Below are 27,896 nucleotides of genomic sequence, written 5' to 3'. Positions count from 1 at the left end.
GTGTTCGTCATGGCAACCCAAGCTGCTAGGACGTCAGGCACGTTACCATGGTGAGAGTGTCTGTCATTCTCCAGCTGTTTACGCGCAGTCCTCGTCCCTTTGACGTCAGAGTGACGACAATGGTGGGGGGCTCGGGCGCGCGCGGGGATTCCGGTTCAATCAGAGCGGAGCCGGGGGATGGTGTTGGCGGGGTCGGACCAGAGCCTCGGGATAGAACCGGCCCACGGCCTGGGGATGCTGCTGCCCGAGTCGGACCAGGAGCGGGGCTCGGCCCCGGACCGGGACCCGGTCCCTGCCCCCGCCCCCCTACGCCGTGCGCTCAGGGTCGGCTTCTACGATATCGAGGGGACGCTGGGCAAAGGCAATTTCGCGGTGGTGAAGCTGGCGCGACATCGGGTGACCAGGAGCCGGGTGAGCAGCGGGGAGCTGAGGGCTTTGAAGGGGACAGGTCGGTGGGAGTAGATATGCTCCGGGTGGAGGGGGAGTGATGGGACGCTGGTTGGGGGGCAGATGGCTAGGTGGCAGTGGGTTAGTGCAGGAGGTGGGAGTCCTGTCTGACTCTTGCCCTCTCGCTCCAGGTGGCCATCAAGATCATCGATAAGAGGCGGCTGCAGACGCGGGAGTTACAAAGAGTTCACCGGGAGGTGCTCATCATGAAATTCCTTAACCACCCACACATAATCAGACTCTACCAGGTACGTCCCGGGAACCTGCGGGAGGGTGGGTTGGGTGTGGAGCTTTCGAGGGGTGGTTGTGATGAATGTTATGTGGGAGCACTGTGGTCTGGAGGAACTGTTGTTTCCTTTCTTCAGTCAAATGACAATAAATTAGGACTTGAAATGTTTGCCATCCATAGACGAGTAAAGACCTAGTCATGTCTTCAATACATGGACTCCCACCTGAGTTTGAGTTCAAGAGCAGGGAGGTAATGTTACAGCTATAGTTAGACCCCACTTGGAGAACTGTGTTCAGTTCTGGTCACCTCACTACAGGGATACTATAAAGAGAGTGCAAAGGAGATTTACTACCGTGATGGAAGCAGATACGATAGGGTCTTTTAAGAGACTCCTGGATAGGTACATGGAGCTTAGAAAAATAGAGGGCTATGTGGTAGGGAAATTCTAGGCAGCTTCTAGAGTAGGTTACATGGTCAGCACAACATTGTGGGCCAAAGGACCTGTAATGTGCTGTAGATTTCTATATTAAATGAATCAGTTAATTCATCATTTACCACATAAACACATGAGGTTCTGAAGATACTGGAAATTCAGAGCAATAGAATGTTGGAGGAACTTAGCAGCATCTATGGAGAGGAATAAACAAACCATGTTTCTGGCCAAGACAGTATAGATAAACACAGGCAGACAAATGACCCCTGCACAAAAAAAACAAATTGTGCAAATAAATAACACTGAGAATGTTTGTTGTGACTTCACTGAGAGTGTGCCTGTAGGTTGTGCAATCCATTCAGAATTGAGTTCAGGAACCTCTCTCCTGAATGGTCGGTCACACACACACACACACACTTCTTCTGCCACGTCTTACATTTTTAACTGATGTGACTGTTTAGCAGTGAAGTAGGGAAGTTACACTTGGAGTGTGGAAAATGTTTAGCACAGAGCTACAGACACTCAGAGAAGGCAGACATTGGTAGCTGTTTGGACTTGGAGAATCTGTGTACGAGTTGATACAAAGAGTGGTGAGTGTCTGGGACACACCGGGGAGGTGATACAGGGTGTGGTGAGTGTCTTTGACACACTAGGGAGGTGATACAGGGAGTGGTGAGTGTCTGTGACACACTGGGGAGGTGATACGGGGTGTGGCGACTGTCTGTGACACACTGGGGAGGTGATACGGGGTGTGGTGAGTCACTGGGACACACCGGGGAGGTGATACGGGGAGTGGTGAGTGTCTGTGACACACTGGGGAGGTGATACGGGGTGTGGCGAGTGTCTGTGACACACTGGGGAGGTGATACGGGGTGTGGTGAGTCTCTGGGACACACCGGGGAGGTGATACGGGGAGTGGTGAGTGTCTGTGACACACTGGGGAGGTGATACAGGGTGTGGTGAGTCTCTGTGACACACTGGGGAGGTGATACGGGGAGTGGTGAGTGTCTGTGACATACCGGAGAGGTGATACGGGGAGTGGTGAGTGTCTGTGACACACCGGGGAGGTGATATGGGGTGTGGTGAGTGTGTGTGACACACCGGGGAGGTGATACGATGAGTGGTGACTGTCTGTGACACACCGGGAAGGTGATACGGGGAGGGGTGACTGTCTGTGACACACTGGGGAGGTGATACGATGAGTGGTGAGTGTCTGTGACACACTGGGGAGGTGATACGGGGTATGGTGACTCTCTGGGACACACCGGGGAGGTGGTACGGGGAGTGGTGAGTGTCTATGACACACCGGGGAGGTGATACGGGGTGTGGTGAGTCTCTGGGACACACCGGGGAGGTGATATGGGGAGTGGTGAGTGTCTGTGACACACCGGGGAGGTGATACGGGGAGTGGTGAGTGTGTGTGACACACTGGGGAGGTGATACGAGGTGTGGTGAGTGTCTGTGACACACTGGGGAGGTGATACGGGGTGTGGTGAGTGTCTGTGACACACTGGGGAGGTGATACGGGGTGTGGTGAGTGACTGTGACACACTGGGGAGGTGATACGGGGTGTGGTTAGTGTCTGTGACACACTGGGGAGGTGATACGGGGTGTGGTGAGTGTCTGTGACACACTGGGGAGGTGATACGGGGTGTGGTGAGTGTCTGTGACACACTAGGGAGGTGATACAGGGAGTGGTGAGTGTCTGGGACACACTGGGGAGGTGATACAGGGTGTGGTGAGTGACTGTGACACACTGGGGAGTGGTGAGTGTCTGTGACACACCGGGGAGGTGATACGGGGTGTGGTGAGTGTCTGGGACACACCGGGGAGGTGATACAGGGTGTGGTGAGTGTCTGTGACACACTGGGGAGGTGATACTGGGTGTGGTAAGTGTCTGTGACACACTGGGGAGGTGATACAGGGAGTGGTGAGTGTCTGTGACACACTGGGGAGGTGATACGGGGTGTGGTGAGTGTCTGTGACACACTGGGGAGGTGATACAGGGTGTGGTGAGTGTCTGTGACACACTGGGGAGGTGATACAGGGAGTGGTGAGTGTCTGTGACACACCGGGGAGGTGATACAGGGTGTGGTGAGTGTCTGTGACACACTGGGGAGGTGATACAGGGAGTGGTGAGCACCCTTCTGGCAGTTCCCTTCAAGAATAAGTATACGGCTTTGGATACTGTCCTAGGGGAATGCCATGAAGACAACGTTCCTGGCATGAAGTATAGGTCCATGGTGCAGAAGGGAAAGAGGGACAAGAGGGAAGTGGTGGTGATAGGGGACTCGGTATTGAGGGGAACAGACAGGAGATTCTGTGGACGTGAATGGGGCACCCGGATGGTATGTTACCTCCCAGGTACTAAGGTCATAGAGATCTTGTATTGCATCCACAGCATTTTGGAGAGGGAGGGGAGCAGCTATATGTCTTGGTACATATTGGTACCAATGACATAGGAAGGAAAAGCAATGAGGTCCTGAAAAGAGAATTTGGAGAACTAGGTAGGAAGCTGAGAAGCAGGACCTCCCGGGTAGTAATTTCTGGATTGCTGACTGTGCCATGTGCCAGTGAGGGTAGAAACAGGATGAGTTGGCAGATTAATGCGTGGCTGAGAAGCTGGTGCCGGGGGCAGGGCTTCAGGTTCTCGGATCATTAGAATCTCCTCCGGGGGAGGTATGACATGTCCAAAAGTGACGGGCTGCACCTGAACCCGAGGGGGACCAATATTCTCCCGGGCAAGTTTGTTAGAGCTGTTGGGGAGGACTTAAATTAATTTGGCAGGGGGTTGGGAACCTGAGTGAAGAGACTCAGAAAAGGATCGATGATAATAATCAAAGATAGCATGCAGTTAGACTGTCAGGAAGGGCAAGCAGATAATTGCAGCCAGCAGAGTGAGTATCAGTGCATTAGGGATGCAGAAACAAAAAGGGTAGGAAATACAGTACTCGGTGTGTTATGTCTCGATGCATGGAGTATAGGGAGTAAGGTGGATGATCTTGTTGGACTATTACAGATTGCCAGGTATGATGTTGTGGCCATCACTGAATCGTGGCTGAAGGACGGTTGTAGTTGGGAGCTGAACGTCCAAGGTTACACATTGTATCAGAGGCAGGCAGAGGGGAGGTGTGGCTCTGCTGGTAAAGCATGGCATCAAACCAGTGGATTGTTGAATCCTTGCGGGTTGAGTTAAGAAACTGCAAGGGTAGAAGGACCCTGATGGTGTATAGGGTTCCATTCAGTCGCTGGGATGTGGACCACAGATTACAATGGGACATAGAAAAGGTAAGTCAGAAAGGCAATGTTATGATAGTCATGGGGGATTAAAATTCAACTGGGGAAAATCAGGTTGGTAATGGATCTCAAGAGAGTGAGCTTGTTGAATGCCTACGAGATTGCTTTTTAGAGCAGTTTGTCATTGAGCCTCTCAGGGGAACAGTTATACTGGATTGGCTGTTATGTAATGAACTGGAGGTGATTGGGAAGCTGAAGGTAAAAGAACCCTTGGGAACCCGTGATCACAATTTGATTGCGTGCAACTTGAAATTTGATAGGGAGAAAATAAAGTCTGATGTAGCAATGTTTCAGTGGAGTAAGGGAAATTACAGTGGAATTAGAGAGGTGTTGGCCAAAGAAATTTGGAAGGAGATGATGGCAGGGATGACAGCAGAGCAGCAATGGCGTGAGTTTCTTGGAAAAAACGAGAAAGGTGCAGCATAAATGTATTCCAAAAACAAGGAAACACCCAAATGGCAAAATAGTACAACCGTGGCTGACACGGGAAGTCAAAGCTCATGTAGAGAGCATACAACAACGCAAAGATAGTGGCAGAACAGGATTGGGAAGCTTTTAAAAACCTACAGAGAGCAACTTAAAAATTCATTAGGAGGGAATAGATGAAATATGAAAGCAAGCTAGCAAACAATATCAAAGTTTTAAAAGCTTGTTCAAGTACTTAATAAAAAATATATAAGAGAGATGAAAGTGGATATAGGACTGCTAGAAAATTAGGCAGGAGAAATAATAACGGGGGACAAGGAGATGGCAGATGAACTAAATAAGTATTTTGCATCAGTCTTCACTGTAGACGACACTAGCAGTATGTCAGATGTTGTAGTGTGTGAAGGAAGAGAAGTGGGTGCAGTTACTGTTACAAGAGAGAAGGTGCTCAAAAAGCTGAAAGACCTCAGGGTACATAAGTCACCCAGACCAGATGAACTGCACCCGAGGGTTCTGAAAGAGGTAGCAGTAGAGATTGTGGAGGCATTTGTAATGATCTTTCAAAAATCATTGGACTCTGGCATGGTGCAGGAGGACTGGAAAGTTGCAAATGTTACTCTACTCTTTAAGAAAGGAGGAAGGCACCAAAAAGAAAATGGTAGACCAGTTAGCCTGACCTCAGTGATTGAGGAGATATTGGATTCAGTTGTTAAGAATGAGGTTATGGAGTATTTGGTGACACAGAACAAGATAGGACAAAGTCCGCATGGTTTTTTCTTGCCCGACAAACTTGTTGGAATTCTTTGAGGAGTTTACAAGTAGGATAGATAAAGGGGATGCAGTGGATGTTGTATATTTGGACTTTCAGAAGGCCTTTGACAAGGTGCCACACATGAGGCTTCTTACCAAGTTATGAGCCCATGGTATTACAGGAAAGTTACTAACATGCTAACATGGTTAGTATATTGGCTGATTGACAGGAGGCAGCAAGTGGGAATAAAAGGATCCTTGTCTGGTTGGCTGCCAGTGATTAGTGGTGTTCTGCAGGGGTCGGTGTTGGGACCACTTCTTTTTATGCTGTATATAAATGATTTAGATGATGGAATAGATAGCTTTGTTGCCAAGTTTGCAGATGATACAAAGATTGGTGCAGGGGCAGGTAGTGTTGAGGAAACAGATAGGATGCGGAAGGACTTGGACAGATTAGGAGAATGGGCAAGAAAGTGGCAAATGAAATACAATGTTGGAAAATGCATGTCATGCACTTTGGTAGTAGAAATAAATGTGCAGACTATTTTCTAAACAGGGAGAAAATCCAGGAATCTGAGATGCAGAGGGACTTGGGGCTCCTTGTACAGACAACTTGCAGGTGGTGTCAGTGGTATTGAATACAAATGCCATGTTAGCATTCATTTCAAGAGGTCTAGAATACAAGAGCAGGGATGTGATGCTGAGGCTTTATAAGGCACTGGTGAGGTCTCACCTTGAGTATTGTGAACAATTTTGGGCCCCTCATCTTAGAAGCATGTGTTGGTATTGGAGAGGGTCCAGGGGAGGTTCACAAGGATGATTCCAGGAATGAAAGGGTTATCATACGAGGAATATTTGATATCTTTGGGTCTGTACTCGCTGGAATTCAGAAGGCCGAGGGGGGATCTCATTGAAGCCTTTCCAATGTTGAAAGGACTGGACAGAGTAGATGTGGAAAGGATGGTGGGAGAGTCTAGGACAAGAGGGCACAGCCTCAGGATAGAGGGGCATCCTTTCAAAACAGAAATGCGGAGAAATTTCTTTCGCCAAAGGGTGGTGAATTGTGGAATTAGTTGCCACATGCAGCTGTGGAGGCCAGGTCGTTGGGTGTATTTAAGGCAGAGATTGACAGGTTATTGATTGGACATGGCATCAAAGGTTATGGGGAGAAGGCCAAGAGCTGGGGTTGAGGAGAAAAAAAAGATCAGCCATGATTGAATGGCAGAGCAGACTTGATGGGCCAGTGAGGGTCCGTGTGTGCGCGAGCGCTGAGGGTATGTGTGTACGTGTGCGTGAACACTGAGGGTCAGTACGTGTGTGTGTGTGTGTGTGTGTGTGTGTGTGCGTGTGCACGAGTGCGGGTGTGTGAACATTGTACTGGTGTACTGGGCAGTATATAAATGGCAGCCGGGACTGTGTCTGTGTTACAGGTGATGGAGACTCGGGACATGCTGTACATAGTTACCGAGTTTGCCCAGAATGGCGAGATGTTTGGTGAGTGTCTCTGCTCTTGCTCACTGGTGGGCGGGGGGAGTGGCTGCTGGGTAGTGAAGTACTGGTAGTTCTGCCCTTGTTGGCGGAGAGCATTCACAGAGGGGCAGGAGACTGCTCAGTGGGGAGATGGCACAGTCTGACGGTGGGGGGTATTTCCAACTGTCTGTCACTAGTAGTAATGGATCCATAAGACCATGAAATATAGGAGGCCATTTGGCCTATCGAATCTGCTCTGCCATTTCATCATGGCTGATCCTTTTTCCCTTTCAGCCCGAACGGAATATAGAACAGTACAGCACAGAAGGCCATTTGGCTCACAATATTGTTCCAAACAAGCGAAAAAGTAAATCAAAAACACCCAACCACTCATACCACTACTTACATGTGTCTATATTCTTCCACCTTCCTTGCATCCGTGTGCCTATCCAAATGTATCTTAACAGCTTCCAAACTATTTGCCTCTACCGCCATATCAGGTTGCGCATTCCAGGTACCCACCACTCTGAGTAAAAAAAAACTTACCCCTCACATCCCTCTTGAACCTACCCCTCTCACTTTTACTGGCTGCCCTCTGTTATTATACATTTAAATGCTCTCTGTCCACTCTGTCTATGCCTTTCTGCCATTTCTTGGCCTGCCTGTCCTCCTGTAGCTTCTCTATTTACTCAACACTACCTGCCCCTCCACCTTTCTTCATATCATAGGCAAACTTGGCCACAAAGCCGTCAATTCCAGCATCCAAGTCATTGCCATACAACATAAAAAGAAGTGGTCCGAACACAGACCCCTGTGGAACTCCACTCATCATCAGCTGCCAGCCAGAAAAGGCTCCCTTTATAAACAAGAGAAAATCTGCAGGTGCTGGAAATCTGAGCAACACACACAAAATGCTGGAGGAACTCAGCTGGCCAGGCAGCATCTATGGAACAGAGTACTGTCAACGTTTCAGGCCAGGACCCTTCTGCAGGACTGCAGAAAAAAAGATGAGGAGGCTTCCTTTATTCCCACTCTTTGCCTCCAGCTTTATCGATGATAGTACCTTTCCTGTAATACCATGGGCTCTAAACTTGTTAAGCAGCCAATTGTGGAGCATCTAATCAAAGGCCCTCTGAAATCTAAGTACACAACATCAGCCAATTCTTCTTTGTCTATCTTGCTTGTTATTTCTTCAAAGAATTCTAACAGATCTTCCTTTGAGGAAACCATGCTGACTTTGGCCTATTTTATCATGTGGCTCCAAGTACTCTGAGACCTCATCCTTAATTTACTCCAGCATCTTCCCAAACACTGAGGTCAGAGTAACTGGCCTACTGTATAATTTCTCTTCTTCTGCTTCTCTCCCTTCTTGAAGAGTGGACTGACATTTGCAATTTTCCCGTCTTCCAGGACCATTCCAGAATCTAGTGATTCATGAAAGATCACTATTAATGCCTCCATAATCTCTTTTGCCACCTCTTTCACAATCCTGGGGTGTGCACTATCAGATCCAAATGGCTTATCTACCTTCAGACCTTTCAGTTTCCCACAAACCTTCTTCCTAGTGATGGCAACTTCACACACTTCTGTACCCTGACACTCTCGAACTTCCAGTATTCTGTTAGTGCCTTCCACAGTGAAGAATGATGCAAAATACTTATTCAGTTCATCTGCCATTTCCTGGTCGCCCATTGCTAGCTCTCCAGCGTTGCTTTCCAGTAGTCCAATATTCACTCTCACCTCTTTTAGTATCTGAAGAAACTGCTGGTATCCTCTTTAATATTATTGGCTTGCTTATCTTTGTATCCCTTCCTTTCCTTAATGACTTTATTAGTTGCCTTCTGTTGGTTTTTAAATGTTTCCCAATCTTCTAACTTCCCACTGTCCACACCGTCATACATGCCAATCTGTAACTGTGCCGCAGTTCATTAACATTGCATATACTGTGTGCATTATATATATATATATATACAATACCTTCAGTCCTGTATTCACCCTTTTTGATTTTGTCCACCTTTTACTTTGCGACTCATCCTGTTGACTGCAATTGTACTCGAGCATCAGCCTCTCCTTGCCAGGCGTCTTACTACTCAGTGTCACTGTTTGCAAACCAACTACCCCATCCTCAGCACTATCACTCTGATTCCCACCCCCTGCCAAATTCGTTTAAACCCCCCCCCCCGAACAACTCTGGCAAATTTGCCCACAATGATATTTGTCCACCTTGGGTTCAGGTGTAACCTATCCCTTTTGTATATGTTATACCTTCCCCAGAAGAGATCCCTCTCCCTTGCACCAGTTCCTCAGCCACAAATTCACCTGCCAAATCGCCCTATTCTTACCCTCACTGGCACATAGGCTGGCAGCAACCCAGAGATTACTACGTACCCTGTTTCTCAGCTTTCCACCAACTCCCTAAAGTCTCTCCTCACCTTTTCTACACCCACATCCCGGTCAGTGAGGGGGGAGTATTTACCCTGTAAATACTCCCCCCTCACCATCACGTTTGCCCACAGAACACCATTCCGAACGGGGAGGGTGGGGTCAGTCAGTGAGGGGGGAGTATTTTCCCTGGGCCCTCACCATCACGTTTGCTCACAGAACACCATTCGGAACGGGGAGGGTGGGGTCAGTCAGTGAGGGGGGAGTATTTTCCCTGGGCCCTCACCATCATGTTTGCACGCAGAACACCTGTCGGAACGGGGGCCGCTGAGTGAGCGGGAAGCTCGAGACAAATTTGGTCAGCTGTTGTCGGCGGTGGAATACTGTCACCGTCACCACATCGTTCACCGTGACCTGAAGACTGAGAACATGCTGCTTGATGCTGACATGAACATTAAACTTGCAGGTACGTTCCACCTGTCTGCACATAGCCTCATCTGTCTGTCTCCCTTCCGCACCCAGCTCTGTTGGTCTGTGCCTGTCGTGGTGACTACCATTTGCTGTGGCCCACCTGGTGTGTAACCCTGGGGGACTGGCAGATGCTGCCTGACCCACTGAGTCAGATTCAGATTAACTTATTTGCCAAGTACATCGAAACATCCAGTGCAATGTGCCATTTGTGTCACTGACCAACACAGCCTGAGGGTGAGCTGGGGGCAGCCTGCAGGTGGCAGCACACATTCTGGCAACAACATCACGCGCCCACAATGTTAGAAACATAGAAAACCTACAGCACAATACAGGCCCTTCAGCCCACAATGCTGTGCCAAACATGTACTTTCTTCAGAAAATACCCAGGGTTACCCATAGCCCTCTATTTTACTAAGCTCCATGTACCTGTCCACAAGTCTTGTAAAAGACACTATTGTTTCCACCTCCACCACTGTCGCCAGCAGCCCACTCCACACACTCACCACTCTCTGCGTAAAATAAAAAAACTTACCCCTGACATCTCCTCTGTACCTACTTCCAAGCACCTTAAAACTATGCCCTCTCGTGAGAGCCATTTCAGCCCTGGGAAAAAGCCTCTGACTATCCACACGATCAATGCCTCTCATCATCTTATACGCCTCTATCAGGTCACCTCTCATCCTCCGTCACTCCAAGGAGAAAAGGCCGATTTCACTCAACCTGTTCTCATATGGCATGCTCTCGAATCCAGGCAACGTCAATGTAAATCTCCTCTGCACCCTTTCTATAGTTTCCACATCCTTCCTGTAGTGAGATGACCAGAACTGAGCACAGTACTCCGAGTGGGGTCTGACCACAGTCCTATATAGCTGCAACATTACCTCTCAGCTCTTAAACTCAATCCCACGGTTGACGAAGGCCAATGCACCATATGCTTTCTTAACCACAGAGTCAATCTGCGCAGCAGCTTTGAGTATCCTATGGACTCGGACCCAAGATCCCTCTGATCCTCCACACTGCCGAGAGTCTTACCATTAATACTGTATTCTGTCATCATATTTGACCTACCAAAATGAACCACCTCACACTTGTTACTGTGGTTAAAATGTCGCCTTTCTGTTGACAGACTTTGGTTTCGGGAACTTCTACAGGCATGGTGAAATGTTGTCCACCTGGTGTGGATCACCTCCCTATGCTGCGCCCGAAGTCTTCGAAGGCAAGGACTACGAGGGCCCCCACCTTGACGTCTGGGTAGGTGGACTGACAGCAGCCTGTTTATACCCAGTGCTGGCAGTGCACAGTCTAAAGAAACTTCTGTCCTCACAGAGTCTAGGTGTTGTGCTGTACGTCCTCGTCTGTGGGAGCTTCCCGTTCGACGGGCCGACACTGCCAGTCCTGAGGCAACGGGTGATCGAGGGCCACTTCCGCGTCCCCTTCTTCCTTTCCGAAGGTACGTCTGCACCCTCGTCCCTCCCTTGTGGTAATGTGACCTTCAATTCCTCACCCTGGCTTCTCACCTCTCCTCTTCTGCCGGTGTCCTCCCTCTTTCCCTTTCTCCCTTGTCCTCTCTGATCTCCTAGCAGACTCCCTCTTCTCCAGCCCTTACCTTTTCCACCCGTCACCTCCCAGCTTCTCACTCCATCATCCCTCCTCACCCACCCGGCCTCACCCGTCACCTCCCAGCTTCTCCATCATCCCCACCCACCCGGCTTCACCCGTCACCTCCCAGCTTCTCACTCCATCATCCCTCCCCACCGACCCGGCTTCACCCATCACCTCCCAGCTTCTCCATCGTCCCCACCCACCTGGCTTCACCCGTCACCTCCCAGCTTCTCCATCGTCCCCACCCACCTGGTTTCACCCGTCACCTCCCAGCTTCTCCATCGTCCCCACCCACCCGGTTTCACCCATCACCTCCCAGCTTCTCCATCGTCCCCATTCACCCGTCACATCCCAGCTTCTCACTCCATCATCTCTCCTCACCCACCCGGCTTCACCCATCACCTCCCAGCTTCTCACTCCCATCGTCCCCACCCACCCGGCCTCACCCATCACCTCCCAGCTTCTCCATCGTCCCCACCCACCTGGCTACACCTGTCACCTCCCAGCTTCTCACTGCATCATCTCTCCTCACCCACCCAGCTTCACCCCTCACCTCCCAGCTTCTCACTCCATCATTCGTCCCCACCCACCCGGCCTCACCCATCACCTCCCAGCTTCTCACTGCATCATCCCTCCTCACCCACCTGGCTTCACCCGTCAACTCCCAGCTTCTCCATCGTTCCCACCCACCCGGCTTCACCCGTCACCTCCCAGCTTCTCCATCGTTCCCACCCACCCGGCTTCACCCATCACCTCCCAGCTTCTCCATCGTCCCCACCCACCCGGCTTCACCCATCACCTCCCAGCTTCTCCATCGTCCCCACCCACCCGGCTTCACCCATCACCTCCCAGCTTCTCACTCCATCATCTCTCCTCACCCACCCGGCCTCACCCATCACCTCCCAGCTTCTCCATCAAACCACCCACCCGGTTTCACCCGTCACCTCCCAGCTTCTCCATCGTCTCCACCCACCCGGCCTCACCCATCACCTCCCAGCTTCTCACTCCATCATCTCTCCTCACCCACCCGGCTTCATCCATCACCTCCCAGCTTCTCCATCGTCCCCACCCACCTGGCTACACCCGTCACCTCCCAGCTTCTCACTGCATCATCTCTCCTCACCCACCCAGCTTCACCCCTCACCTCCCAGCTTCTCACTCCATCATTCGTCCCCACCCACCCGGCCTCACCCATCACCTCCCAGCTTCTCACTGCATCATCCCTCCTCACCCACCCGGCTTCACCCGTCAACTCCCAGCTTCTCCATCGTTCCCACCCACCCGGCTTCACCCGTCATCTCCCAGCTTCTCCATCGTTCCCACCCACCCGGCTTCACTCATCACCTCCCAGCTTCTCACTCCATCATCCCTCCTCACCCACCCTGCTTCACCCGTCAACTCCCAGCTTCTCCATCGTCCCCACCCACCCGGCTTCACCCATCACCTCCCAGCTTCTCCATCGTCCCCACCCATCCCGCTTCACCTGTCACCTCCCAGCTTCTCTATCGTCCCTCCTCACCCATCACCTCCCAGCTTCTCCATCGTCCCCACCCACCCAGCTTCTCCATCGTCCCCACCCATCCCTCCTCACCCATCACCTCCCAACTTCTCCATCGTCCCCATCCACCCGGCTTCAACCATCACCTCCCAGCTTCTCCATCGTCCCCACCCACCCGGCCTCACCCATCACCTCCCAGCTTCTCCATCGTCCCCACCCAGCCAGCTTCTCCATCGTCCCCACCCATCCCGCTTCACCCGTCACCTCCCAGCTTCTCTATCGTCCCTCCTCACCCACCCGGCTTCACCCGTCACCTCCCAGCTTTTCACTCCATCATTCCTCCCCACCCACCCGGCTTCACCCATCACCTCCCAGCTTCTCCAGCGTCCTCACCTACCCGGCCTCACCCATCACCTCCCAGCTTCTCACTCCATTGTCCCTCTCCACCCACCCGGCTTCACCCATCACCTCCCAGCTTCTCCATTGTCCCCACCCACCTGGCTTCTCCATCGTCCCCACCCACCCGGCTTCACCCATCACCTCCCAGCTTCTCACTCCATCATCTCTCCTCACCCACCCAGCTTCACCCATCACCTCCCAGCTTCTCCATCGTCCCCACCCACCCGGCTTCACCCATCACCTCCCAGCTTCTCACTCCATCATCTCTCCTCACCCACCCGGCTTCACCCATCACCTCCCAGCTTCTCCATCGTCCCCACCCACCCGCCTTCACCCATCACCTCCCAGCTTCTCCATCGTCCCTCCCCACCCACCCGGCCTCACCCATTACCTCCCAGCTTCTCCATCGTCCCCACCCACCCGGCCTCACCCATCACCTCCCAGCTTCTCCATCGTCCCCACCCACCCGGCTTCACCCATCACCTCCCAGCTTCTCACTCCATCATCTCTCCTCAGCCATCACCTCCCAGCTTCTCCATCGTCTCCACCCACCCGGCTTCTCCATTGTCCCCACCAACCCGGCTTCACCTGTCACGTCCCGGCTTCTCACTCCATCATCCCTCCTCACCCACCCGGCCTCACCCATCACCTCCCAACTTCTCCATCGTCCCCATCCACCTGGCTTCACCCATCACCTCCCGGCTTCTCCATCGTCCCCACCCACCCAGCTTCACCCATCACCACCCAGCTTCTCCATCGTCCCTACCCACCCGGCTTCACCCGTCACCTCCCAGCTTCTCACTCCATCATCCCTCCTCACCCACCCGGCTTCACCCATCACCTCCCAGATTCTCACTCCATCATCCCTCCTCACCCACCCAGCTTCACCCGTCACCTCCCAGCTTCTCCATCGTCCCCACCCACCCCGCTTCACCCGTCACCTCCCAGCTTTTCACTCCATCATCCCTCCCCACCCACCCGGCTTCACCCGTCACCTCCCAGCTTCTCACTCCATCATCCCTCCTCACCCACCCAGCTTCACCCGTCACCTCCCAGCTTCTCCATCGTCCCCACCCACCCCGCTTCACCCGTCACCTCCCAGCTTTTCACTCCATCATTTCTCCTCACCCAACCGGCTTCACCCATCACCTCCCAGCTTCTCCATCGTCCTCACCTACCCGGCCTCACCCATCACCCTCCAGCTTCTCACTCCATTGTCCCTCCCCACCCACCCAGCTTCACCCATCACCTCCCAGCTTCTCACTCCATCCCTCCCCACCTTCGAGCATCTTCTCCTTCCCTTTCCAGACCCAATGAAGAGTTTCGGCCTGAAGTGTTAACTGTTTGTTCATTTCCATAGATACTGCCTGACCTGCTGAGTTCCTCCAGCATTTTGTGCATGTATGTGTTGCTGTGGATTTCCCTGTCCTGTGTTGATGCTCCTGTGTGAATCCCCACTGACGGGTTAATTTCTCTGACAGACTGTGAAGATTTAATCCGGAGGATGTTGACTGTGGACCCTCTGAAACGAATCACTATCCCAGAGATCAAACTCCACTGCTGGCTGACAGGGCACGGTGTCCCACACCAACCGCCAGCTCTTCCCATCCGTGGTGAAACTGTCAACGTGTGCTGTTATAACTACCAGGTGCTTAGTGTGATGCAGACCCTGGGCATAGACCGGCACAAGACTGTCGAGGTAATTGGCAGCTCGCTGGCGCGAGGGAGGGGGGCCAGCAAACAAGTGAACGTAGAACACAGAACAGAATTGCTCAGGAACAGGCCTGCACCAAACCAATTACATTTGTAATTAAATGCCAACTAAGCTAATCCTTCTGCCCACATACTGTCCATATATATCCATTTCCCTCACGTTCATGTGCCTGTCTAAATGTCTGTTATGCATAGTCCTCTACCACCACCCCAGGTAGCAGATTCCATGCACCCATCACTTTCTATGTAATACCAACTTGCCCCTCACATCTTCTTTGACATTACTCCCTCTCGCCTTCAACGTCTGCCCTCTGATATTAGGCATTTCAGACCTGAGAAAAATATACTGTCCGCTGTGCTATCTGTGCTTCTCATAATCTTATAAACCTCTATCAGATCTCCCCTCAGCCTCCACCACTGCAGGGAAACGAACCCAAGTCTGTCCAGCCTCGTGACATATCACATGCCCTCTAATCCAGGCAGCATCCTGGTAAACCTCTTGTACACTTTCTCCGAAACCTCGACACTCTTCCGATAATGGGGTGACCAGAACTCTATGCAATACTTCAGATGCGGTCTGACTAGAATTCTGTAAAGCTGCAACATAACTTCCTGACTTTTCAACTCAGTGCCTCGACTAATTAAGGCAAGCCCACCAGAAGCCTTCTTAACCACCCTGTGTATTCCAGGAGCTGTGAGCCTGACCTCAAGATCCCTCTGCTCATCAACACTGTTAATTATCTTGCCCCTAACAATGTTTTGTCTCTACATTTGACCTACCAAAGTTCAACACTTCACATTTGGTGGAGTTAAACTCCATTTGCTATTTCTCTGCCCATACCTGCAACTGATCTAATTCCTGCTGCTTTCTTTGCCAATCTTCTACACTATCCACAACCCCACCACTCTTCACGTTGTTTGCAAGTGTAGAGTGGAAGGTTTTCCTGAAGTGCTTCAGTGTTGTGGTACTGAATGTGAACAATATCTGGGATTAGATGTTGGAGTGAACAGACTAAATCAGCAAGGCACAGCAAATTTCCAAAGAGCTCAGCAGTTCAGTGTGTCGAGCAGCTACTGAGTCCTGGTGAAGGCTTTTAGCCTGAAACGTAGACGTTCATTCCTCTTCATAGATGCTGTCTGACCTGCTGAGTTCCTCCAGCATTGACAGTGTGTGTGTGTTTCTGTGGATTAACAGCATTCGCAGAACCGCCCGTGTGTAGACTGGATGAGTTTTATTTGTCACGTGTACATTGAAATGCATCATTAGCATCAGTAGCCAATGCCATGCTTCCGGTGCCAACGGAGCTTGCTCACAACTTACGACCCGAACGCGTACATCTTTGGGGCGTGGATGGAAACCGGAGTACCCAGAGGAAATCCACGCGGTAACGGAGAATGTGCAAACTCCTTACAGACAGGAGCAAGAATTGATCCTGGTCACTGATGCTGAAAAGTGTTACATTACTGTGCCACCCTGCGCTGACGTTTGGAACTTGTGCCCACAGTCCCTACAGAACAACAGCTACAACCACTTTTCCGCCATCTACTACCTGCTGCTGGAGAGGATTAAGGAGCACAGACAGGCACAGGCAGGGATCCGGTCGCCTTCGGCTCTGTGCCCACATCCCCAAGCACGTGGAGGACATTCCCAGACAATGGTGAGTTGTGTTTCCGTGAGGTGACGTAGACTGTCTTTGACTAGGGGGCAGTAACGGGCGGGAACTGTGTACCAGCTCCCGTAGTGTCCCTCAGCACTGCCCACTGACACCTGTTCCTCAGGTTGGCAAGGAGTAGTGACCCCGTACCTGCCCATCGCACTCTTCTCCCTTTCTGTGTCACAGCCTTGGGTGAGGTGTGAGCTCAGTCCACAGGCAGTGCTCCTACGCAACGGACGGATGAATTTGGGTGTTTCCCGGAGGCTGCCCAACACATTATGTAGGTGGTCTAACTAACCTGTGAAGGAGCCATATTTAACCTTGTTGAATATCAGCCTGGTCATTCAGTGGGGGGGGTGGGGGGGAGGATTTTGTGATCAGTGAAGATAACACAGTATGTCTTCACGGATGCTGCCTGACCTGCTGGTGTCTGTTGCTCTGGATTTGCAACATCTGCAGAATCTCCTGTGTTGAAGTTTTCATGGAGGTATGGATCCAGATAAGATTGGAGCTCGAGTGGGGGGAATGGGCCCGACCATTAACGGGGCCCTTAACAGCATTGATGTACACAGGTGCTGGCACCCAAATCCAAACTTCACAACAGAGAGGGTGGTGAAGAAGTTGTAGTCTGTACTTGCCTTCATTGTTCGGGGTGTCGACCGTAGAGTCAGAAAGTTGTGTTGCAGCTGTAGAAAACTCTGGTTTTGCCATGTTGGGAGTCGAGTCTTACATCATGGCAACAGTCTCTTTGGCTCAACTTGTTCCCGAAAACTGTGCCCAATGAACCAGTACCATCTGTCGGTGTATACCCATAGCCCTAAAAACTTCTCCTATACACATACCTACATGCCTTTTCTATGTTGCCAATGCACCCACCTCAACCAAAATCTCTAACAATTCGTTCCAAAAACGCACCACTCTTTGCGTGTAAAAGTAGCCCCCGATGTTCCTTTTAAACCTCCCACCTCTGATGTGAAACCTATGCCCCTTTGTTTATAGCATGCCTTCCTTGGGAAAAAGACCATGTCTTTTCACCCTGTCTATGCTCCTCGTGATCTGAAATACGTCTATCATATTACCCCTTGTCATAAGGGCAGTGGCTGTGAGCGGACCCAAGTGCAAGACACAGACACTGAAGTACTAGGGACAGGACTAGGATACAGGGTGATGGCAAGGAAAACCGGGAACCTGGAACAGGACTGAACAAGGGAGCTAGGAGCCCGGGCTTCGACTCCGAGCCAGACACTGGACAAGGACCCAGTACCTGGGTCTTGCCTCTGGCTCGGGCCCCAGAACTAGGCAAGGACGAGGCTTGGCAGGCAGGCACGACGAGACAGAAAGCTACAGGCTTGAAGCTTGAGGCAAGAGGCTAGAGACTTGGCTTGGCAAGAGGCTAGAGGCTGGAGTCTTCAGGCTCGAGGCTTGGCTGGAGGCTGGAGACTTGAGGCGCGGCTGGATACTGGGCTCCTCCTGGGCAGGGCGTGGATCACCACCTGACAGAGGCAAGGGACAGAACCAACCCCAGGTAATGGCAAATTGGCCTGGCTTACCTGGGCAGAGGCAAGGGACAGGAAGGGACAGAACCAACCCCAGGTAACAGCAAGATGGCCTGGCTTACCTGGGCGGAGGCAAGGGACAGGAAGGGACAGAACCAACCCCAGGTAACGGCAAGACGGCCTGACTTACCTGGGCGGAGGCAAGGGGTAGGAAAGGAGCTAGGTACAGGGTGGCTCCAGGACCAGACAGCAAGACAAGGCAAGGCTACTGGCAAAGCAAGGCAAGACGAGAACTTCAGGTGAGGCGAGAGTTACCGGCAAGACAAGGCAGGGCTTCAGGTGAGGAAACAGAAGGCAGAGGAAGGGATCCAAGGACTAAGGACAAGAACAATCCAGTGGCTACACCCTGGTTTCTGGAGGTATTTATGCAGCCAGCCCCAACTAGCATCAGCTGACTCAATTAGTTCAACAAGGACAGAAACAGGGTAGATAGGAAAACCTGGAACAAGGGTCGATGGACCAAACCGTGAACTGGAATACGGACTTCACGGACCGGACTATGACACCCCTCAGTCTTCTGTATTCCAGGGAATAAAGTCCGAGTATACACAACCTCTCCTTGTCGCTTAGGCCCCCATGTTCATGCAGCAGCCTAACAAACTGCATCCTTTGTATTTTAATAACGTTTCCTATAACAGGTTGACTAAACTCTCCACAATTCTCCAAGTGAAGCCTCACCAGTGTCTTGTATAACAGCACACAATTTCCCAACTCCTATACTCGGTGCCCAAACAGATAAAGGCCAGTGTGCCAAACACCACCTTTCCACCCTGTTTAACACCATAAGATATAGGAGCAGAAGTAGGCCATTCGGCCCATTAAGTCTGCTCCGCCATTCAATCATGAGCTGAGCCAATTCTTCCAGTCATCCCCACTCCCCTGCCTTCTCCCCATACCCTTTGATACCCTGGCTAATCAAGAACCTATCTGTCTCTGCCTTAAATTTGGCCTCCACAGCCGCTTGGGGCAACAAATTCCACTGATTTACCACACTCTGACTAAAGTAATTTCTCGTCATCTCCCTTCTAAATGGACGTCCTTCAATCCTGAAGTCATGCCCTCTTGTACAAGAATCCCCTACCAGAGGAAATAACTTTGCCATATCTAATCTGTTCAGGCCTTTTAACATTCGGAATGTTTCTATGAGATCCCCCCTCATTCTCCTGAACTCCAGGCAATACAGCCCAAGAGCTGCCAGACATTCCTCATACGGTAACCCTCTCATTCCTGGATCATTCTTGTGAATCTTCTCTGAACTCTTCTCTGAATGTCAGTATATCCTTTCTAAAATAAGGAGCCCAAAATTGCACACAATACCAAGTGTGGTCTCACGAGTGCCTTATACAGCCTCAACGTCACATCCCTGCTCTTATATTCTATGCCTCAAGAAATGAATGCCAACATTGCATTCGCCTTCTTCACAACCGACTCCACCTGGAGGTTAACCTTTAGGGTACCCTGCACAAGGACTCCCAAGTCCCTTTGCATCTCTGCATTTTGAATTCTCTCTCCATCTAAATAATAGTCTGCCCATTTATTTCTTCCACCAAAGTGCATGACCATACACTTTCCAAAATTGTATTTCATTTGCCACTTCTTTGCCCATTCCCCTAAACTATCCAAGTCTCTCAGCAGGCTCTTTGTTTCCTCAATACTACCTGCTCCTCCACCTATCTTTGTATCATCAGCAAATTAACCACAAATCCATTAGTCCCATAGTCCAAATCATTGACATATATTGTAAAAAGCAGCAGTCCCAACACGACCCCTGTGGAACTCCACTGGTAACCAGCAGCAAGCCAGAATAGGATCCCTTTATTCCTACTTTCTGTTTCCTGCCAATCAGCCAATGCTCCTCCCATGCTAGTGACTTCTCTGTAATTCCATTGGCTCTAAATCTGTGGCATCTTCTCAAAGGCCTTCTGAAAATCCAAGTACACCATGTCCACTGCATCTCTTTTGTCTACCCTGCTTGTAAATTCCTCAAAAAATTGCAGTAGATTAGTCAGGTAGGATTTTCCTTTCAGGAAACCATGCTGGCTTTGGCCTGTCTTGTCATGTGCCTCCAGGTACTCTGTAATCTCATCCCTAACAATTGATTCTAACAAGCTGTCAACCACTGATGTCAGGCTAACAGGTCTATAGTTTCCTTTCTGCTGCCTCCCACCCTTCTTAAGTAGCAGAGCAACCTTTGTAATTTTCCAGTCATCCAGTACAGTGCCGGAATCTATCGATTCTTGAAAGATCATTGTTAATGCCTCCACAATTTCTCTAGCTACTTCCTTCAGAACCCCAGGGTGCACTCCATCAGCTCCAGGAGATTTATCCACCCTCAGACCATTAAGCTTCCTGAGCACCTTCTCAGTTGTAATTTTCACTGCACATACTTCACTTCCCTGACACTCTTGAATGTCCGGTATACTACAAACGTCTTCCACTGTGAAGACTGAAGCAAAATACGCATTCAGTTCCTCTACCATCTCTGCGTCTCTTATTACAATATCTCCAGCATCATTTTGTATTGGTCCTATATCTACCCTCAACTCTCTTTTATCCTTTAAATACTTAAAAAAGCTTTTAGTATCTTCTTTGATATTAGTCACCAGCTTCCTCTCATAATTCATCTTTTCCTTCCTAATGGCCTTAGTTTCTTTCTGCAAGTTTTTAAAAGCCTCCCAATCCTCTATATTTCCACTAGCTTTGGCTTCCTTGTGTGCCCTCTCTTTTGCTTTTACTTTGGCTCTGACTTCACTTGTCAGCCACGGTAATGTCCTTCTTTCATTCGAAAATTCCTTCTTATTTGGACTATATCTGTCTTGCACTTCTCTCATTTTTCACAGAAACTCCAACCATTGCTGCTCTGCTGTCCTTCCTGCTAGTGTCCCTTTCCAGTCAACTTCGGCCAGTTCCCCTCTCATGCCATTGTAATTTCCTTTATCCTACTGAAATACCGACACACTGGATTTTAGTTTCTCCTTCTCAAATTTCAAAGTGAACTTGATCATATTGTGATCACTGTTTCCTAAGAGTTCCTTCACCTTAAGCTCTCCTATCACCTCCGGATCATTGCACAACACCAACTCCAGCACAGCCAATCCCCTCGTGGACTCAACAAGCTGTTCTAAAAAGCCATCCCATAGACATTCTACAAATTCTCTCCTTGAGGTCCACTACTGACCTGGTTTTCCCAATCCATTTTCATGCTAAAATCCCCAACGATTATCATGACATTGCCTTTCTGACGTGCCTTTTCTATCTCCTGTTGTAATTTGTAATCCATGACCTGGCTGCTGTTTGGAGGCCTGTATACAACTGCCATTAGGGTCCTTTTACCCTTACCAATTCTTAACTCAACCCTTAGAGACTCTATGCCTTACGATCCTATATCATCTCTTTCTAATGATTTAATATTATTTCTTATACACAGAGCCACACCATCTCCTCTGCCTACTAACCTATCTTTCTGATACACCATTTATCCTTGGACCATCTTTTAGTCAAGTTTCAGAGATGGCCACAATGTCATACTTGCCAATCTGTAGCTAAATTTCAAGATTGTCCATTTTATTTCTTATGCTGTGTGCATTCAAATATAACCCTTTAATTCCAGTATTTGTTGCTTTCTGTTTTAACTGCACCATGCCTCTAATGCCCTGTAACTCATGCCGCTGGCTGTGATTATGCCTCATCTCCTGCCCGTTCTTTCTATCATCTCTGTTGCACGCTATCTTTGAATTATTTCTGTTTTCCCCTCCCTCAGCCCTATCACTCCGGTTCCCATTCCCCTGCCAAAATTAGTTTAAGTCCTCCCTAACAGCTCTATTAAATGTGCCCGCTAGGATATTGGACCCCTTTGGGTTCAGGTGTAACCCGTCATTTTTGTACAGGTTGTACCTCCCCAAGAAGAGGCCCCAATGATCCAGGAACCTGAAGTTTACCTGTGCTGCTTTCTGTGAGCTATGTACTTGCACTCCTCGGTCCCTCTATTCCAAAATACTCCTCAGGCCCAACCATTCACTGTACCAGTTTGACTCTGATTTGTGCGCAGCTCTGGTCATTGCATTATAGGAAGGCTGCAGAAGAGGTTTACCAGGATGCTGCCTGGATTAGAGGGCACGTGCTATCATGAGAGGCTGGACAAACTTGGGTTGGTTTCCCTGGAGCAGCGGAGGTTGAGGGGAGATCTGATATAAGATAGTAAGAGGTATAGATAGAGTCGGTGGTAAGTCTATTTCCCAGGGTGAATGTGTTAGATACTGTTTTAAGGTGAGGTGGGTGCCTGGAATGCACTGCTGGAGGTGGTGATCTTGTACAGGACTTCCCCGGGCTGGGTGGAGGCTACAGGATTGGTTTGTCCTTGTGCTCAGCATAGAAAAGGGTTTGTTCCTGTTTATAATGACTGTGTGAGGTGCTGGATTTTACTGGATGTGCATCTGACACTCTCCTACTCTTTGAGCAGGCCTTGTCTCCCGCTGCGGAACTCTCGGTGGTAAGCAGGGATCAATCCATGTCTCCTGGAATGGAATGCTCGGAGCTCAGTGATCGATCCATGTCTCCCGGAATGGAACGCTCGGAGCTCAGCGATCGATCCGTGTCTCCCGGAATGGAACACTCGGAGCTCAGGGGTCGATCCGTGTCTCCCGAAATGGAATGCTCAGAGCTCAGGGATCGATCCGTGTCTCCCAGAATGGAATGTTTGGTGGAGCTCAGGGATCAATCCGAGTCTCCTGGAATGGAACGTTTGGTGGAGCTCAGGGATCGATCCGTGTCTCCCGGAATGGAACACTCGGAGCTCAGGGATCAATCTGTGTCTCCCAGAATGGAATGCTCGGAGCTCAGGGATCAATCCATGTCTCCCGGAATGGAATGCTCGGTGGAGCTCAGGAAGCCATCTGCGTCCCCCAGTGGAGTGGAAGTGTCCATCGCTCGGGAAAGGGGGCTGCGGCTCAAGGACAATAGCACAGGGTCAGTGATGAGACCCCAGAGTGCTGACAGCCGGCAACACACTGTGGCTGAAGGGTTGTTCACACCTGGACAGCACTCCACTCCTGGTGAGTGCCAGCCCACCCCTGGTGTGGCTGAGGCCAGTGGGGAGGGGATGGGAGGTTGTGGGGGGGGGGGGGGGTTGTTGCCATGTGTGGAACACATTGGGAGATGGGTAACTGGTGGATGTGTGGAGGGGCAACAGGGATGTCAGACTGATGGGGATGGCAATGATTTACTCCTGGCAGTATAGGTTCGAGATTCAGGGTACATCCCTCATCTCCCTCCCCCACCCCACCACAGTGAAGTCAGAGGTGATGTTGGGAGTAAGTTCTCTCACTGGGGTTAGTGATGGGGTCAATGCTGACCTCTCCCTCCCCACACACTTCCACCCTCCATTCAGCCGGCCTCCCACTTTCCCCTCAGCACCTTCCAGCAGGGCAGGGGGCAGGAGCTCATCAGACACCAGCCTGAACACAGGTGAGTCCCGGCTGGGGGACGGAGGGTCTGGCGTTTGTGATGACTTGTGCTCCCCACCAGTGTGCACACGGGTTTGTTACGGTTTCCTCGCACAGTCCGGAGACGTCCTGGTCGGTAGGTTAATTCCTTATTTACTTATGGCCCATTGCACCGCTGGCATGTCGAGCAGCAGTGAAGCGCCTCCATCGCTGGCAGGGTTCAGGGCTTCCTTCATCGTGTCCGTAGCTTCCTCTCGGTTTTCACTACTGTCAGTCACGCAAGTCCCGGGTGGAGACTCAGGAATACTGTCACACTCAGATGTTGAGGGATTCCTCATTTCTGTTTCCGTAACAGTTTTGTTTTAGCGGTCAGGGTTGGTAGCCCTGAGTTGAATCACCGAACCCAAAGGACCGGTAGACCACTCTTAGTCTGAACTCTACCCTTTGACCTATATGGTATGGGTGACCCTACCAAGAGCCAAATCATAAAACCCTGATTCCAGCCAACTTAGGTCTCCGGCTTATTGAAGCACGCAAGCCTTCAACCCTTATGACAAGGTTGTGGTCCCCTTGGAGGCGTAGGTGAATTGGTCATTGTAAATTGTCCCGTGATGAGGCTATGGTTAATAGGTGGGTTACTGGCAGATGGTCCCAAGGGCCAGAAGGGCTTTTTCTACACTGTATCTCTAAATTAAAAACAAATCAATTGATGCAATTGCCCTCTAAAAATGTTTTCTCCCCATGTCCCACTGCCCACCTGCTCTTGCAGCTTGCATAATGCACTCTGGTTTTGGACTTCACCACCCTGAAAAACAAAACAGTCTCCCTCTTACCTAAACACCTCGTGATCTTATACAGGCACTGCACACCCAACTGCCTTCACTCCATCACTCTGGGGAAAAGAGATTTTCTTTATCAGTCACACTCTGCAGTCCCGGCAGCATCTCTGTAAATCTTTGCAGCAACGCCTCTACCTTAATAACATGCTTCCTATAGCTCACGATTGAAGATAGTCATTTCCTGTAAACAAGTGCAAAAGAGAACAAAATAATTGTTACTCCGGATCTGTAGCAGCACAAAAAAACCACAATAAGATAAAAGAAAATAATAATAAGGAAAAACACAATAAATATTCTTTGGGTGCGTTCCCACACAATGACTTGTACAGCACAAATACGTCTCAACTCCTGTACTCGGTGACGTGACCGATAAAGTCAAGCGTACCAAACACCATCACAGTGAGGGCACTAGAGATGGCAGATGCTGAAGGAACTCAGCAGGTCGGGCAGCATCTGTGGAGGAAGATGGACAGTCGATGTTTCATGCTGGTAACAGGTGAAGGGTCTCACTCTGAAATGTTGAGTATCTGCTCCCTCCGCAGAGTCTGCCTGACCTGTTGGCTTCCCCAGCAGTCTGTCTTGCGCGCTTACCAACAAGTCTGCCTGTGTCTGCACTCAGAACAGGAGGGGGTATTCTGTAGGGTAGTGTCTCTTTTGGAGGGTCTCCCCTTCTCACGGCCTCTCTCTGCCCCCACCCCTACAGGACAAAGGCTTCCACGTTTTCTGTGCCAAAGCTTCCGGGCAAGAGCAGGCCTCAGACTGTGGCGGAGCAGGGAGCTGCCCTGGCACCTCTGCCCTCCTCCCTACCGCCTCGCCCCGTGGGATCGGCCTGCACAACTGCTGCCTGTAAGTCTCGGTCCTTCCTTCCCTACTCCTCCTCCCCTGTTACTCCCCCCCATTACTCCCCCCGTTACTCTCCCCCCCCATTACTCTTCCCCCCCCCCCCCCCGTTACACTCTCCCCTCCCACCGTTACTCTCTTACTCCACCCCACCGTTACCGGGAACCCTAACACTTCCAGTGATTGACCCCTCCCCGTTCTTGGCCTGCTCATTCTGCTCTTTCTGCTTCAGGAATGGAGGCACAGCCAGAGCCCGGGATGGCACGAACGGCCCCACCAGCCACACCGTGTACAGTGGCAGTACCGGTGAGTGTGGCTTCAGCTCCCAGGGGGGAGGGAGGTCACATCGCTGACGCACAGGGGAGGGGTCTGTGCATCAGATAGGGGGTGTCAGTGATGGGTCCCACTCACCACAGTTGGGGGGCGGAGAGGGGGAGGTGGGTAGGAGGAAGATGGAGGGGAGGGAGGCATTGGGTGGTTTGGCTGTTGAGGGGAGGGAGTGGGAATGGAGAGAGGATGAGGAGGTTTCGATTTCGAAGGGATGGAGAGAAAGCGCAGAGGTTTGGATGTCGAGGGGACAGAGGGAGAGTGTAGAGGTTCAGATGTTGAGGGTTGGAGGGAGGGAGAGGGTGGAGGTTTGGATTTTGAGGGGATGGAGGGTAGAAGTTCAGATGTTAAGAGTCCTGAAGGAAGGAGAGGGTGGAGTTTTGAATTTCGAGGGTCCTGAAGGAAGGAGAGGGTGGAGTTTTGAATTTCGAGGGTCTGGAAGGAAGAAGAGGGTGGAGATTTGAATTTCAAGGGTCTGGGAGGAAGGAGAGGGTGGAGATTTGGGTGTCAAGGGTCTGGAAGGAGAGGGTGGAGATTTGAATTTCGAGGGTCTGGAAGGAAGAAGAGGGTGGAGATTTGAATTTCGAGGGTCTGGAAGGAAGAGGGTGGAGATTTGAATTTCAAGGGTCTGGAAGGAAGGAGAGGGTGGAGATTTGGATGTCGAGGGTCTGGAAGGAAGGAGAGGGTGGAGATTTGGATGTCGAGGGTCTGGAAGGAAGGAGAGGGTGGGGTTTTGAATTTCGAGGGTCGGGAAGGAAGGGGAGAGTGGATATTTGGGTGTCGAGGGGCTGGTGTTCTTATACATATGTTTCTTTCTCTTGGCAGGGAGCTGCAGTTGGCGTTCGTCAGAGAGCAGGAAGCCCCACTCTGTGGAGCTGGGGCTCCTGTGTTGCAGAAGGCAGTAGGGTCTGTTCTGCTCCCACAGACTGTCCCATCTCCCCTCAGCTGTTCTCTGGCTGCTTTCCATGTCCCCTCGCTGCTCTCGGAGCTTCTCCAATGGCAACAAAGGCTGCAAGCAGACTGTGAAATGGAGGATTTTGCCGCACCATGCCTCAGCAAGGTCGTGTTGGTGAACTAAATGTCTTCAGCTCAGTGACGTCTGCCCCCAGTAATCTCCAGCATTAATACCAGCCAGTGCACAGTAATCTCCAACATTAATACCAGCCGATGCACAGTAATCTCCAGCATTAATACCAGCTGGTGCACAGTAATCTCCAGCATTAATACCAGCTGGTGCACAGTAATTGCCAGCATTAATACCAGCCGGTACACAGTAATCTCCAGCGTTAATACCAGCCGCTGCACAGTAATCTCCAGCGTTAATACCAGCCGCTGCACAGTAATCTCCAGCATTAATAGCAGCCGCTGCACTGTATCTGTGGAAGTTCCCTCGCCAAAGAGCTCACTACCCTTTGCAAACTATGGATTTAAGCTTTAGGCATTGAACTCCGCTGCACCAAGGGAACTTGCAGCCTCCTGAAAGTACTTGTTTGGAAATCTGTTGGACAACAGGCAATGAGATGGGGTTGACGCTCAGACTTGCCAACCCACAGTTCATGCCCAACTGCAGCTCTGCTGCAGTGGGAGGCTGATCTGTGGAACCAGCCTATGAAGCCAGAGTTGCTGCTAAATTCCAGGAACAGTTTGCAGAGAGGTCCTCGCCTCTGACCTCTCCTTCCCTCTGCAATGTGACTCAGGGGACCTAGGATTCCTTAGTTCTCAGTCTGAAATTGCTGGAATTGCCGTTGCTGAATGGAAAAGGCAGTGGAATGGGTGGAAAACAGACTCGCTGTTGCTGCTGTTAACCTTTGGGTTGGATCAGTGATTGACTCACTGAGAGACATGCAATAACCTCTTTCAATTTGTATCCAATGTTAAATGGACTTTCTCGAATATAAGAGAAGGCACTGTATTTGTATAAAATGCTCTTTGTGAATTTTAATATTGTTTCTGTTCTCAGAGGGTGGGCTGGAGAACACAAAACGTGCTGGGGTCGGTGCGGAGGGGCAGAAGTGGTACGTGGGGCAGGTGGGAAGGGTTTGGGCGGAGGGATGTTGCCGGTATAGTTCCCACAAAGGGTCCTGGGTGTGGTCAGTGCCAATGGTCAGCCATTGGTGAGTC

General features: G+C 50.7%; 1 protein-coding gene across 3 annotated transcripts; it reads left to right on the top strand.

Moving 5' to 3' along the window:
- Positions 1–136: 136 nt before the first annotated feature.
- On the top strand, positions 137–27,717 carry sik1 (salt-inducible kinase 1). Of its 3 annotated transcripts, XM_072259808.1 has the most exons (12): positions 139–411; positions 579–695; positions 7,013–7,076; positions 9,739–9,900; positions 11,032–11,156; positions 11,232–11,355; positions 14,886–15,103; positions 16,623–16,775; positions 22,788–23,379; positions 25,312–25,454; positions 25,681–25,754; positions 26,601–27,717. In XM_072259808.1, exons 1-12 carry the CDS (start codon positions 178–180, stop codon positions 26,851–26,853), a joined length of 2,259 nt encoding a protein of 752 aa, XP_072115909.1. In that variant the 5' UTR covers positions 139–177; the 3' UTR covers positions 26,854–27,717. The 3 variants fall into 3 exon arrangements, with proteins under 3 accessions (XP_072115911.1, XP_072115910.1, XP_072115909.1); XM_072259809.1 differs by lacking the exon at positions 16,623–16,775 and having other exon boundaries at positions 138–411; XM_072259810.1 differs by lacking the exons at positions 25,312–25,454; positions 25,681–25,754 and having other exon boundaries at positions 137–411; positions 26,601–26,777.
- Positions 27,718–27,896: the final 179 nt, after the last annotated feature.

Source organism: Mobula birostris, chromosome 6 (genome assembly GCF_030028105.1).
Source record: "Mobula birostris isolate sMobBir1 chromosome 6, sMobBir1.hap1, whole genome shotgun sequence".
NCBI lineage: Eukaryota > Metazoa > Chordata > Chondrichthyes > Myliobatiformes > Myliobatidae > Mobula > Mobula birostris.
Note: the sequence above shows the minus strand (reverse complement) of the source record. Positions and strands in the feature narration are given on the sequence as shown.